This window comes from Neoarius graeffei, chromosome 14 (assembly GCF_027579695.1).
Source record: "Neoarius graeffei isolate fNeoGra1 chromosome 14, fNeoGra1.pri, whole genome shotgun sequence".
Classification (NCBI taxonomy): Eukaryota; Metazoa; Chordata; class Actinopteri; order Siluriformes; family Ariidae; genus Neoarius; species Neoarius graeffei.
Window position 1 is genome coordinate 36,305,355 of NC_083582.1, and position 15,901 is coordinate 36,321,255.

The 15,901-nt window shown below is 42.1% G+C and overlaps 1 protein-coding gene across 1 annotated transcript in view; it reads left to right on the forward strand.

Annotated features, from left to right (window-relative positions):
• The first annotated feature begins 11,001 nt into the window (after positions 1–11,001).
• Positions 11,002–15,901, forward strand: part of phyhiplb (phytanoyl-CoA 2-hydroxylase interacting protein-like b) — a 44,564-nt gene continuing 39,664 nt past the window's right edge. The window contains exon 1 of the mRNA XM_060938907.1: positions 11,002–11,107. Within this exon, the coding sequence (XP_060794890.1) occupies positions 11,002–11,107 (106 nt within the window). The remainder of the gene's footprint in view (positions 11,108–15,901) is intronic.

A 15,901-nucleotide genomic window follows, 5' to 3' on the forward strand; every position in this document is an offset into this window, starting at 1 on the left:
CTTCAAATTCAAGTAGGAGCTCTTCACTCAGAGCTTCTTTCACTGTATGTCACACCGACGGCACACCATGACATCATCTTAGGCTATCCCTGGCTTCAATTACATGATCCACTGGTATCCTGGCAGCATAAAGACATTCTTCAATGGTCATCAACCTGTTTTCAAAAATGTCTCCTTCGTCCCCAACTAACCCTCTCGTCTACGTCAGTGAAGAGTCCACAGCCCGACTCACTCAACAATGTTCCTGAATGCTATATGAACCTAAAGGAAGTATTCAGCAAGGGTAAGGCATGTGGCCTACCTCCTCACTGCCCATATGACTGTGCAACTGATCTCCTCCCAGATACCACTCCTCCACGCAACCGTATTCATCCACTTTCCCAGACTGAGCAAGCAGCCATGGAAGAATATGTACAGGAAGCCTTGAACCAGGGGTACAGTCAACCTTCCCCCTCACCTGCATCTGCTGGCTTCTTCTTTGTGGAGAAGAAGGGAGGAGGTCTTCGTCCGTGCATCGATTATAGTGGTCTCAACCAAATCACAGTGAAATACTCCTACCCTCTTCCACTTGTAAACTTTGGCCCTTGAGCAACTACGTTCTGCTAGAACCTCTCCAAACTGGACTTACGTAGTGCATATAACCTGATCAGAATCAGAGAGGGGGACACATGGAAGATGGCCTTCAGTACCACTGCTGGCCATTTTGAATACCAGGTAATACCTTATGGCCTTTCTTCGGCACCAAGTGTATTTCAGTGCCTGATTAACGATGTTCTCAGAGACATGTTGGGGAAGTACATCATTGCTTACATTGACGACATTTTAATTTACTCCCCTGATGATGAAAGCCATCAAAAACACGTCCAATCTGTACTCTCTCACCTCCTCAAAAATCACCTGTATGTAAAAGCCGAGAAGTGTGAATTTCATGTACACCAGATCTCATTTCTGGAATACATTATCAGCATTGAGGGAGTCAGCATGGACAAATCTAAAGTCTCGGCCATCATGTCTTGGCCTGCTCCCGCTTCGGTTAAGGAACTACAGCATTTTCTGGGCTTCACCAATTTTTACCAGTGCTTCATTAGGGGCTTTAGCACCATCGCTGCACCTGTGACCTCTCTCTTAAAGAATGGGCCTCAACACCTCCAGTGGAATCCAGTAGTCAAGGAGGCCTTCAGAAAATTCAAGGTCGCTTTCACCACAGCTCCTATACTTCAACATCCTGACTCCACTAAACCTTTTGTAGCAGAAGTAGACACATCAGAGATTGGAGTAGGGGGAGTGTGCTGTCAATGATTCAGGGAGAAGCCCAAACTGCACCCAGTGGCTTTCTTCTCTAAAAAGCTCACACCCACAGAGAGGAACTATGACATCAGCAATTGAGAACTACTAGCCATTAAGTTAGCCCTCGAAGAATGGAGACATTGGCTGGAGGGAGCAAGAAAGCAAAACGCCTCAACCTACATCACCAGATGGGCTCTGTTTTTTACTCGTTTTAAATTAATGATATCATCCAGGCACTAAGAACACCAAGGCTGATACACTTTCCAGAATCCACAGCCCCTCACCACACAACTCTGAACCACACCCCGTTCTATCACCTAAGTGTTTTGTTCAGGCCATTACCTGGGACTTAGATGAAGAAATCAAAAGACCTCAACTGCAGACACCTCCAGAGAATTCCCCCCCCCCCCGTACATCCTGCACAACCTCCGAGGCAGACTCATCACTTGGACTCATGCATCCCCCACCACAGACCATCCCAGTAGCCAGCGTACACACCAGCTACTTAGGAATAAACATTGATGGGAGGATATGGTGACTGAAATCAACCACTTTGTCTCCTCATGCTCAGAGTGTGCACAAGCCAAGGTACCATGAACCCCACCCACTGGAAGATTATGCCCCCTACCTGTACCTCTAAGACCCTGGTCACACGTGGCTGTCAACTTCATCATTGATCTTCCAGCTTCCCAAGGCAACACAGTTATCATGGTCATCAACAGGTTTTCCAAGGCTCTCAGACTCATCTCATTATCTGGTCTACTCATGGCATTCCAAACTGCCGAACTTATCTTCCGCCACATTTTTAGACATTTTGGCATTCCAGAGGACATTGTCAGAGACCGGGGCCCCCAGTTCATCTCCAGACTCCGGTCATGCTTCATGGAAAGATTGGGAATTTCAGTAAGTCTTACCTCCGGCTACCACCTGCAGTCCAACGGCCAAGTCAAATGGGCCAACCAGGAAATAGGGTGCTTCCTGCAAATCTTCTGCATGCAGAACCAGGGAGATTGAGCACAATTCCTTCCATGGGCTGAGTATGCACAGAGCTCACTCAAACACTCTGCCACTCAACTAATGCCATTCTAGTCCATACTTGGCTACCAACACCCCCCCGTTCCCATGGGATGATGCACCCATTCAGGTACAAGCAGTCAACACCTAGTTCAAGTGGAGCCAACAGGTATAGGAGGAGGTACACCAGAGAATAGAAACAGTCAATGCTAAATACAAACAATACACTGATAAACACAGGAGCAAGAACCTGGAATACGCTCCAAGAGATCGGGTATGGGTCTCCACAAGGGATCTGAAAGAACCCAACAAATGTAAGAAGCTACAGGCTTGCTATATTGGTCTGTACAAGGTTCTTTGTCGCATCAATGAAGTCTTGTATAAACTAGAGCTCCCACCTCACAGCTGAGTTGAACCCACTTTTCACGTCTCCTGTTTGAAACCAGCAATCCAAGGCCAACTATCAGTTAACACTCCTACCCAGGAGCCCCCCCCCAAACTCTGAGGGGGAACCCATCTACCAGGTAAACATGATCCTGAACTCCCAACACAGACAAAGACAACTAGAGTATCTGGTAGACTGGGAGGGCTACGGACCTGAGGAGCAAAGTTGGGTAGGTGCAAGGGACATCCTGGACCCTCTCCTGATACAGGAATTTCATAGCCAACACCCCAGCAAACCAGCACCAAGATAGAGATGACATCCAAGGAAGAATGTTGCTCCTAGAAGGAGCTCCTCGGGGGGTTCTGTCAATAACAGCACTGAGAACACAAGCTCGAAACAGCCTTCAAACATGGCCACCACAAACTACAACTCCCAAGAACCACAGTGCCCTCTGTCTCCAGCTTATTAAATGCACCTGTCTCTCATTATTGTCATTTTCAACAACCCTATATAAACACCACTCTCTCTCACTGCGAAGTATCGTTCAGTGTTTCCTTCCTGTCGTTACCAATCCGTTTACTTTCTGCCTGCCTTCTAGTATTCGACCTTTGTTTATGTTTACCTTGACCATGTTTCTTAGTCTTGTCTATGTTATCCAGTTTGCCAATCGACCAGCCTCCACCCATTTCTTTGACTATGCTTCTTGTCTGCTGTTTGGGCTCTGTCTACAGTTTGCTTCTCCCGCTCTCCCCTGTGCCTGCATCTAAGTGCCTGCACCCTGACAACCATGTACTGCATTATCAGCCTGATTGCATTTGCAAAGAAGAGAAGTTGTTTCATAAGAAGTTTCAAGGAGAAGTTTCAATATTTATTACATATCAATCTTATTTAAATAAAATAGTGGTCCAGGATAGCTTGGTTAAAAAAATATGTTGGGGCAGAATGTCTTATACAGAGCATTCAAATGAAAGTCTGATACGTTGCGATGCAAATTATGTGCAGGTGGTGTGGACTTATTTTCATGTGCCTTTTGGTGGGACTGTGGTAGCTACACCATTAGAATTACATCCTGACCCTTTTTTGGCTGTCTTTTTTTCCCCCTAATTGTAAAGCAACCTTGGGTGTAAGAAAGGTGCTATATAAATTGAACTTTATTATTATTATTAGGGCCCGAGCACCATTCGGTGCGAAGACCCTATTGTTTTCGAAGGATTATTATTATTATTATTATTATTATTATTATTATTATTATGCCGTGTTTGGCCTTATTTGAGGCATTTCCCATGCACGAAAACTCATGAAATTTGATATACACATCAGTCATTGTCCTCGCTACTCAGCCACAGACTTTTGGCCCCAGGCATGGCCCAGGGACTTCATAGCAGCCCTTTTTCCATTTCCCATTGAAATGAATGGGTAGAACTTTGGAATGATGATGTCATAAGGCCATTTGGAGTGAAATTACACATGGTCATTTTTAACGTACTCCTCCTAGACGGTTCATCAAATTCATGTCAAACTTGGCAAACATGATGCCAAGATATTGCTGAAGTTGAATTGCTAAGGGATTTTTGATATGTTGTAATATATTGAAATAATATAACATATAATATGCCAAGATATTGCTGAATGTTGAACTTGATATCTTGTAATATGATTGATTCTGATGCATTGGTTCGTTTGCATGTGTGAACGAGGACCACACGCAGTCTGTATGCTACAATGTAACAATTTTACTGCCTGGTGCGGACCAAATAATCGAACACACACACACACACACACACACACACACACACACACACACACAATAATAATGACCTTCTATCATTGTGCATTTTGTTGCAGACAAAATGCACAATGATTGATATATTGTAATATGTTGAAATATTATAACATATAATATGCCAAGATATTACTGAATGTTGAATTTGATATCTGTAGGATATTGCTGAATGTTGAACTCGATATCTTGTAATATGACTCTGATTCTGATACTCTTTAGCCATTATGGGCCTGTCTGATGAACATTTGATGAATATATGACATGTGACTGTTTTGTTGGGTGGCGGGATGTCCTGGGTTGCGGAACTACATGTGCGATGGCCCATCAAGGCTGCTAGTGGCTTTAATTATTATTATTAATATTATTATTATTATTATTGAAGATGCAGCAGATAAGCTGCATGAGAGCCTTTTTTTTTAATGAGTCTGGGTTGTTACGTTGAATGAGTATGTAAAAATTCTCAGTGCAGTCTTGAATGCATGATAACGCATTTGTAAGCACATTTCCCATGCAATTTGATTTTGGTTATTCAGGATAATCCTAGTAAGATTTCTGAACAAAATCCTCAATTCTTTCTGTTAAATCCAGCTCAGTGTAACACAAAGTCCCAGTTTCTTATTTAGCCATACATCTTAAAACACGGCAGCACGGTGGTGTAGTGGTTAGTGCTGTCGCCTCACAGCAAGAAGGTCCGGGTTCGAGCCCCGTGGCTGGCGAGGGCCTTTCTGTGCGGAGTTTGCATGTTCTCCCCGTGTCCACGTGGGTTTCCTCCGGGTGCTCCGGTTTCCCCCACAGTCCAAAGACATGCAGGTTAGGTTAACTGGTGACTCTAAATTGACCGTAGGTGTGAATGTGAGTGTTTGTCTGTGTCTATGTGTCAGCCCTGTGATGACCTGGCAACTTGTCCAGGGTGTACCCCGCCTTTCGCCCATAGTCAGCTGGGATAGGCTCCAGCTTGCCTGCGACCCTGTAGACGGATAAAGCGGCTAGAGATAATGAGATGAGATGAGATCTTAAAACACATTATTTAGGTAGTACGATGAAACTACAATGATAGGCAATTTGTGTGCAACAATGAGCAATGTACAGCTGGACATATCAAGTCAATGTTTATTTAAAACTATATTAAGCATTATTTTAATCATTTGTAGATATAGCTGTTGGCAGACTTGTAGCAAGGTGTTTAGTTACAGCAATGCATAGATCAGCGGATGTACTGGAGTGAGGAGCCCTCAAGTGTCTTGCCTGAAACAGAGACGTATTGTTCAACACATGATTTGTACTATGCCACTATTTATAACAGTGAAACTCATTCAATTACTCACTCAATTCAATTGTTGCACTGGTGTTAGTGCTGAAACTCATGCTAGAGGCAGATGGCCAGTAATCTTGTTACATAAGATGTCAATGTAATTCACTTCTCATTCACAACTAATCTCGCCACCATGTTTGACCATCCAGAAGCAGAACAAACACTTCTCACAATATTTTACAGTGTATATTTAAATCAAAGATTTATTGGCGTAATTAATAAAAGGCCAAAGTGATTTATTCCTGCCTTGTGCTCAGTATTCCTGGGATAGTCTCCTTGCCAGGATAAAATGGCAATTAACAACAAATCAAATAATTAACTAAGGCTGTTTTGACAGATAAGATCTGTGGTCTGTGGTTCAGCAGGGAAAGTGGAGCTGATGTTACAAGGTCATATTGCATTTTGGGGCAGCACTGCTGCAATACAGCATTTTATTATATTATCGTATTACTTGCTTTGCATTGACCAACACAGAGACTGAGAGAGAGGGAGATTCATCCACCCGTCCATCCGTTATCTATGCCACTTATCCATTGAGGGTCGCAGTGGTAGCTGGAGCCAATCCCAGCTGACTTCTGGCTGGATGGATGGATGGATGGATGGATGGATATCCATCCACCACAAACAAGCATGGGTTTCCTCCAGGAGCTCCAGTTTCCTCCCACAGTCCAAAAACATGCAGATTAGGTCAACTGGCTCTTCTAAATTGTCCATAATTGTGAACGGGAATGTGAATGGGTGTTCATCTCTGTGTTAGCCCTGCAATAGACTGCTGACATGTCCAGGGTGTACCCTGCCTCACCCAAAGTCAGCTGGGATTGGCCCCAGCTTCCTTTGTGATCCTGATGGATAAATGTTATCGATAATGGAAGGATGGATGGGAGAAGATTTTAGTAACATGTTTATTGTGCATAATCACAAATAATAATGTCAATATTAGTTATTTTTACATCAGAAATCTCCAGTTATGCACTAATACAAGTATTTATGAATAAAGATTAAGACATAGTGAAGAAACCTTTTCTAATTTGAGTTTTGATAGATAGATAGATAGATAGATAGATAGATAGATAGATAGATAGATAGATAGATAGATAGATAGATAGATAGATAGAATGTACAATATATAATGATGTGCAATCTGTGTTTTAGCTTTCAAAAACATTTTAGATTTCCAAACATTAGTTTTCCAGCACAAAATTGTTAGAGAAAATTGTTTGTATGTCAGTAAAGTAAACTTGATCATCACAAACTCTCCTCCTCAGCGAACATTGCTGCAGTGACCTGGATGTGTAGAGTTCTCGTGTACAACATCCAAAGGATCTGCCCTTTTCTTACCACCTACTCTACTCAGCTCCTGTTCCAAGTGCTGATCCTCTCCCACTTGGACTACTACAACTTTCTCCTTGCTGACCTTCCAGCTTCTGCCATCAGACACCTGCAGCTCATCCAGAATGCTGCAGCTCACCTGATCTACAACCTCCCTCATTCTTCCCATGTCACCCTTCTGCTTGCCAACCTGCACTGGCTACCTATCACAGCTTGCATCAAATTTAAGACATTGGTGCTAGCTTGCCAGGCTCTCAAGGGGTTAGGGCCAGCTTACCTCCAGAGTCTGATCTGCTTCTACATGCCAGCCAGATCCCTACACTCCTTTACTACTGGTCGCCTGGCCCCTCCTCCTCCTCTCTGCTCCTGCCCAGCCTGCTCAAGACTGCTGTCTGTCCTGGTTCCCTGTTGGTGGAATGACTTTCCCATTGAGGTCAGAACTGCTGACTCCCTGACCACCTTCAAGCTCAGACTGAAGACTTGGCTCTTCAGGCTGCACATCTCCCCTGCTTCCCTGCCCACTGAGTAACTGTGTTGCGGTCTAGACCAACCCAGGCTGTGTATGGTCTAACCTAGGGTTAGCCGTTTTGAGATTCCTATTTAGTTATACTTTGTATGGTTGGTTTGTTTTCTTGGCTGTTTGAATACCTAACTTTTGTACTCATTGTACGTCACTCTGGATAACAGCATCTGCTAAATGCCATGTAATGTAAAGAAAGCAGCATATTATGTAAGAGGCCATTACAAGCAAAAAAACATCATGAAGGCTGCTGGGTTTTGCTACAAATATAAAAAGCAAGTGCGACAGTCGAAGTCTCCAAAAGAACTGTGGCCGGTTCTGTGGGTCTTAGCTCATTTCCTTATAAAACTCAACACATTGTACCTGAGACTACTAGTTTTGTAAAGCAAATAATAATTTGACACTATTTTCAGAAGGTTAATAAATCCGTTTACCTCGCGCTAATCTCACACTGGGCCTTCAAATATTTATGGGCTTGGGACCAGCACTAAGTATGCGCTGTCTTGTACAAATCTAGTGGCTGGGTATTTTACCTAATCTGCATTTCTTTGAACTGTGGGGGAAACCAGAACACCCGGAGGAAACCCATACAGACATGGGGAGAACATGCAAACTCTACATAGAAAGAACCCTGTCAGCCATGAAGTTTGAACCCAGAACCTTCTTGCTGCAAGGCAACAGTGCTATCATGCTGCCAAATGAATTATTGACTTTCTTTCATATATTACTGTTTACTGCTCTTTATTGAAAATTTTTAAGTAGAAAATGTTAATTTAATTACTTTTATTATTCTTTTGGCTTGTGCTGAAGATTTTTGCAGTGTGTGTGTGTGTGTGTGTGTGTACAGTACCTTGAAAAAGTATTCATACCCCTTGAACTTTTTCACATTTTTCCACCTTACAACCACGAACTTAAAAGTTTTTTATTGAGATTTTATGTGATAGACCAACACAGAGTAGCACATAATTATGAAGTGAAACGAAAATGATAAATGGTCTTCAAAATTTTAAACAAATAAAAATCTGAAAAATGTGATGTGCATTAGTATTCAGCCCCCCTGCATCAATACTTTGTAGAGCCACCTTTTGCTGCAATTACAGCTGCAAGTCTTTTGTGGTATGTCTCTACCAGCTTTGCACATCTAGACACTGAAATTTTTGCCCATTCTTCTTTGCAAAATAGCTCAAGCTCAGCCAGATTGGATGGAGAGCGTCTGTGAACAGCAATTTTCAAGTCTTGCCACAGATGCTCAATGGGATTTAGGTCTGGACTTTGACTGGGCCATTCTAACACATGAATATTCTTTGATCTAAACCATTCCATTGTAGCTCTGGCTGTATGTTTAGGGTCATTGTCTTGCTGGAAGGTGAATCTCCTTCCCAGTCTCAAGTCTTTTGCAGCCTCCAACAGGTTTTCTTCCAGGATTGCCCTGTATTTAGCTCCATCCATCTTCCCATCAACTCTGACCAGCTTCCCTGTCCCTGCTGAAGAAAAGCATCCCGATAGCATGATGCTGCCACCACCATGTTTCACAGTGGGTATGGTGTGTGCAGGGTGATGAGCAGTGTTAGTTTTCCGCCACACATAGCGCTTTGCATTTAGGCCAAAAAGTTCAACTTTGGTCTCATCTGACCAAAGCACCTTCTTCCACATGTTTGCTGTGTCCCCTACATGGCTTCTGGCAAACTGCAAATGGGACTTATGCCTGTCTTTCAACAATGGCTTTCTTCTTGCCACTCTTCCAAAAAGGCCAGATTTGTGGAGTGTACGACTTATAGTTGTCCTGTGCACAGATTCTCCCACCTGAGCTGTGGCTTTCTGCAGCTCCTCCAGAGTGATCATGGGCCTCTTGGCTGCTTCTCTGACCAGTGCTCTCCTTGCTCGCTCTGTCAGTTTAGGTGGACGGCCATGTCTTGGTAGGTTTGCAGTTGTGCTATACTTTTTCCATTTTTGAATGATGGATTGAACAGTGCTTCTTGAGATGTTCAGAGCTTGGGATATTTTTTTATAACCTAACCCTGCTTTAAACTTCTCCAGAACTTTATCCCTGACCTGTCTGGTGAGTTCTTTGGTCTTCATGATGCTGTTTGTTCTTCAGTGTTCTCTAACAAACCACTGAGGCCTTCACAGAACAAGTGTATTTATGCTGAGAGTAAATTACACACAGTAGGACTCTATTAACTAATTAGATGACTTCTGAAGGCAATTGATTGCACTGGATTGTATTTAGAGGTATCAGAGTACAGGGGGCTGAATACTAATGCACACCACATTTTTCAGATTTTTATTTGTTTAAAATTTTGAAGACCATTTATCATTTTCATTTCACTTTACAATTATGTGCTACTCTGTGTTGGTCTATCACACACATAAAATCTCAATAAAAAACTTTTAAGTTAGTGGTTGTAAGGTGGAAAAATGTGAAAAAGTTCAAGGGGTATAAATACTTTTTCAAGGCACTGTAAAACAACCCTGCACAGGATAAGCGGCTATATATATATATATATATATATATCCCTATCCATTATCTGTAGCCGCTTATCCTGTGCAGGGTTGTGGACAAGCTGGAGCCTATCCCAGCTGACTATGGGCAAGAGGCAGGGTACACCCTGGACAAGTCGCCAGGTCATTGCAGGGCTGACACAGAGACAAACAACCATTCACACTCACATTCACACCTACGGTCAATTTAGAGCCACCAATTAACCTAACCTGCATGTCTTTGGACTGTGGGGAAAACCGGAGCACCTGGAGGAAACCCACATTGGAAGACATGGGGAGAACATGCAAACTCCACACAGAAAGGCCTTCATCCGCAGCTGGGCTCAAACCAGGACCTTCTTGCAGTGCTAACCACTACATCACTGTGACCTGGGGCAACCCAGAGTTGCCAGTTCACCTACTGGAGGATATGGAGGAAACCTACACAGACATGGGAAGTACATATAAAACTCCGCACAGACTGTAATCCAAGCTCAGAATTGAACTGGGAACCCTGGTGCTTTTAGATGGCAATGGTACCACTGTGCTACTGTACCGTACCACCCAAAAGACATGCAAATGAAAAAACAAAAGAAGAAGAAGAAGAAGAATTTTTGACTGCCAAAGGTATGCGAAAGGTCTGACTTTGCTTTGGGTCAATAGGGCATCTAGTGATGAGGAATTAACAGAACATGTGAGTGAATAGTGCTGGTGTAACCTACAGGAGTGGACTAGTTGGTGTATCAGTGCACAGCCCATCCTCATCACAAAGCCCTCCTGACGACTTGCTGACGTCATATATTGAGAAAGCCGGGTAGGGGACAGTGGAGGAAGGCAAGGCGAGCCGCTCAGTGCAGGATCTGCTGTTGGGATATCATCAGTGAGAAGAAATGGAGGTGCCACGCGTGGCTCGCAGTGTGAGCAGCCCCACGAGCCCGTGCGAGGACGTGATGAAGAATCTGAGTTTAGACGCGATCCAGCTTTGTGACAGAGAAGGTAGCACTGTGCATTGTCCAGCTCAGTCATTTCTTTCTCTGTCATTTGGTGTGTGTGTGTGTGTGTGTGTGTGTGTGTGTGTGTGAGAGAGAGAGAGAGAGAGAGAGAGAGAGCTCGTGCGCATGGGAAGGTTTTGCTTTCCTCCTGTTGCAATCAAAGGTTGCTTTTATTCTTATTTATATCGAGGAAAACCAAACACAGTACTAATGGCAGGGGAAAAATCTCAGCATTTTTTTTTCTTTTTCGAGAAGTGTTGGATTATTTGGTTGTTAATCAAATCAGTACTGTGATCCATTTAATAGACTGGTTTAGTCTAATTTAATTTAGGAGCTACCTTTCGCGTTTATTTCAACTTCTTAAAGACCAGCACATGCCTTAGAAGAAAAAAGAAACAACGCTTGTTTGGAGTTGCGCCTGATTTTCAGCACCATGGACATGTACCTCACAGAGAAGACAATACTGCTGGGTGGGGGGTTAGAAAAGATACCCGCCTTTCTCTTTCAAAGAACAAATTCTCTGTTAGATTAACTAACCTCTATGCACACACATCATCTAGTAAACAAGTACAATTCTCCTATAGCTCTGATCCATAATGCACGTTGTGCTGATTCATCTTCTTTAAAGTAGAATGTGATTCACAGTACACCTTTCAATGAAGCAAGGTGACTTCGGAGCATGGAGTCCATTTCTATTAAATGGTTTGAAAGCTCTGGTGTTTGGAAAAAAAATCCCATAGAATAATTAAACTCTGTCTGGACCGAGAAATGAAGTAACGGACTGACCACCTATAGTGTTGAAGTACGATTCACAGAGTGCCCTGATCACTGATTTTAATTCATCAACGGATTTTGATGAAGTATCCAGCATTATTCCTTCCTCCCCTAAACATTCATTAAGGGCTGCTGTGATTTACGGTGATGCTGATATGCTCATCCATGTGACCATCCATACATATTAGGCACTGACAAACCTGTCCTGGGGTATACTTTATCTTCTTATCAGCAAGGACACCATGTAATTCAGGAATATTCAGGACTTTGAGTATATTTATTCTCCACAATGTAACACAGGCTGCATGTTTATGTGCAGAATCTACACCCTGCACAACATAGTTTGGACTTGAAGAGCATGGCTAATGTGTGTGCTCGAGCGAATTTCTTAGGAGGGCTACTTTATATTCCACACCAGCACTAGCACTCTGTTAGAGGAACCTGGAGCCCCTTTGGCTATGCTGAGAGAGAAAGACTGAGACAAAGTGTGTGCATTCTTACTATGATGGCTTGTGCTGACAACAAAAGAAAGAGTGTGAGTTTTTGCTTTGCATGTCAGCTATTCGTGCACATTGTTTTCTCTTCGCTAACGTCAACTTCAATTTGATATCTGTTCTGCATATGCCATTGAAAACTGTCTCCATTATCCAAACATGCATGCTCTAATACAGATTTTGATTCCAGATGTGTTCCCGTGATGCCATTCTTTGTTATTATAGTGGGGGTGGGACAATAACGTGTGCCCATATGTGCCCAAAAGACCAGCATACAGATGCTGGAGGCTCTCTCATTTTTCATACGTGACATCCAGGTTGGACGTGGCACAACACGGGGATGTTACGATGCAGATATAATCAATATGGCTGAGTCATGCTGGAACATTCTGTTCAGTCCCAACTCATCCCTGTGCTTTCTACCTCCTGATTCACCCCACCAGTGATGCATTGCTTTGTATCAGCCACTTCATTTGGGTTCCATCTATGCTCATTACCATGTAAAGATAGGTGGTCTATAATGCAGTGAGGGGATATGAAACCCTTGGGAAAAGCCCTAGAAAAACCCCAGCTGGGGCAGTCCTTTTGAGGAAGACTGATGGTGCGAGTTTTCAGACGCGTGCTTCTGCATGGTCCAGCTGTGTGGGTGAGCACTGGGTCCAGGGGAGATGCTGCCATCTGCCGAGCCTGCGCACCCACCTACCAAATGAATAGAGCAATTTAGCACAGGCCATCAATTTCCTAATTGTGTCCACAGAGCTTGTGGCTTTGAGAAAAGGGAAAAAAATGGGCAGAAAAATAGAGTTGATTCATCATTATTAGGCTATTCATGCTTCGGGTTGCTTGGATGAGTCTAGGCCAACGATGTTACTGTGCTTAATTGGGCGCAGGCAGAAACCAATAAAACAGAGAGAGGTCATTTAAGCCAGTGGATTTTGGAACAAAGAGATGGTAGCGCTATGGCTTATTAATTTAACTAATAAGCTCTCACTTTTTCAAGCCTGAGTTTCAGTAAAACATTTTACTGCTCGGAAAACCTTCAACAACACAGATCCCGACATACTGTAGAAAACCAGTCAGTGGGATTGTGCTGCCCTTCCCCCGCATTGAATTAATCCCTGAAGTCTTCTTTTGTGTCCAAGGTGTTAATTCAAGACTAGTGATTGTCCCAGATATGTTTTGGATGTGCAAGCATATCAAATCTGTTCCCGTTCCTCATTTCAAAACACATTGCAAGTGGGGTGTTATCAATGACAGCTATATTTCACACACAGTATGAAGTAATCGCACTAACTCTGGTTAAAAACAGTGTGCTACACAGTCACATCTCACATTTGCTGCTCTGTTAATGGGTGCCTGGCATACTGGCATACAATCTGCAGGTTTGCCAGTGGAACAGACCAATTCAAGTGGAAAAAAAAATGTTTCTGATAATGTCTCTAAATAATTCTGGTTCTGCTTATTCATAGAACACCCAAACCTTTTTTTAAAATATATGTATTATATACAAGCAAGATCAGAATAAAAACTGAGCAAATAATTTGAGCAAAATTATAGTAAAACACACTTGGGTAAACATACTTGCCTTAAAATGCTTAACAATGCATAATGCTATCAAACCTTGATCTAACCCCTTGACGCATGAATTATCAACAGACACTAGCAGACTTCTCACAGTGCCCTTAATAGTCATTCAAATTGCTAGTAAATACTGAAACATGATTAGTTGCCTACCACTAAGCAAAGGCATGCAATTATAGCCAATGGTCCCTGAAAATTATCTCAAATTTCTGAATGCTACATGCTAGCCTAACCCTCAGTGAGGCTGTTCAGAGATTGAAGAGTGACATTTGTGTGTAATCTTTAACTGCTGCTGGCTTAACTGAAATAATAGGCATGACCAAGAGGGTCAACATCATGGTGGAAAAGTTCATGGTTGTCGATTTTTCCTTTCAAATTGTGCCACGGTGCTCTGAATGAGTTCAGCTTGTGGACATGTAGAAGTCCTTCATATACTTCAAGTGAATATGTTTCATATGTATTAAGTGGTCTTGTTTCCGTGCTTAAGATGCGATGGTAGCGACCACATAGTTGTTAGTTCAATTGTCAGACATGCCAGACACCCACAATGTAGTATAATTGTTAAATATACTATAGAAACAGTTAAATTTCCTCCAACAGTATGTCTCTTCTTAAGAATGGCATATGAGGTGCTTAGGTTCTAGGCTTCATCAGGTTTTGTAGACACCCCTGCTGTGCCATCCATATGCTCCTGTACTCTTAACGTTGTCCTATTGTGCTGAATTTGGACTCTCCTCAGCACCTCTTGGCAAGACAGCACAGTCGGACAGGCCGGACTGTGGGTGACTGCCAACATTCACTTTCACGAGCCTTGTTGCCCTGCTTCCTATCATAGCCACTTAAGTCATGGTTTCACACTTTGTCCCTAATTAACAGTACACATGAAAGGTTTGTAACTGAGCAGCTGGATTTCCACCTAACAATAAATTAATACCTCTCTATTTATAAACCTAATTATTTATGTTCTTCGAATAAGTTCTCAGCTTATCTTGTGCTGCTTCTATAAACATCATCGTCAGTGTGAAGGTACTGTGAAATGCAATCATCACAGGGTTAAAGCAAAAATCATTATCAAAATGTCAATATTCTCCTTTATAACTGGTTTTACGATCATTATTCAGAATGCACCTAATGTACAAAAGAGGTCTGTTTTTGTACAGGCTGATTATAATGATAATGTATTACAATTGGTGTATGTAAGTCATTTTTTTCTCTGTATTTTGCAGCCTAAAAAGTGCAGCTCCATTTCTTACATACTGTAGATGTTCAACACATTCATCACTTCACTTCAGTATAAATACCATCCAATTGCTAACTAGGCATCCCTTACAAAAAAGAAGTTTATTCAAGTGTGCTTCTAGTATACTTCTTTTAAACTAAAAATAAGAGAGTATGCTTTCAGTTGACTTTTTATTTACTTATCAGAGATATACTTAATAAAGTGATACATAAGTATACTTAGCTTATACTGAAATATAGAAAAGTCTAAGTATATTAAGCTTATACTTAAACTTTTTATCAAGATGTACTTAAAAGTGTAATAAAGTATTAAAATATTTGTGCCTTACAGTGGTGCTTGAAAGTTTGTGAACCCTTTAGAATTTTTTATATTTCTGCATAAACAGGACCTAAAACATCATCAGATTTTCACACAAGTCCTAAAAGTAGATAAAGAGAACCCAGTTAAACAAATGAGACAAAAATATAATACTTGGTCATTTATTTCTTGAGGAAAATGATCCAATATTACATATCTGTGAGTGGCAAAAGTATGTGAACCTCTAGGATTAGCAGTTAATTTGAAGGTGAATTTAGAGTCAGGTGTTTTCAATCAATGGGATGACAATCAGGTGTGAGTGAGCACCCTGTTTTATTTAAAGAACAGGGATCTATCAAAGTCTGATCTTCACAGCACATGTTTGTGGAAGTGTATCATGGCATGAACAAAG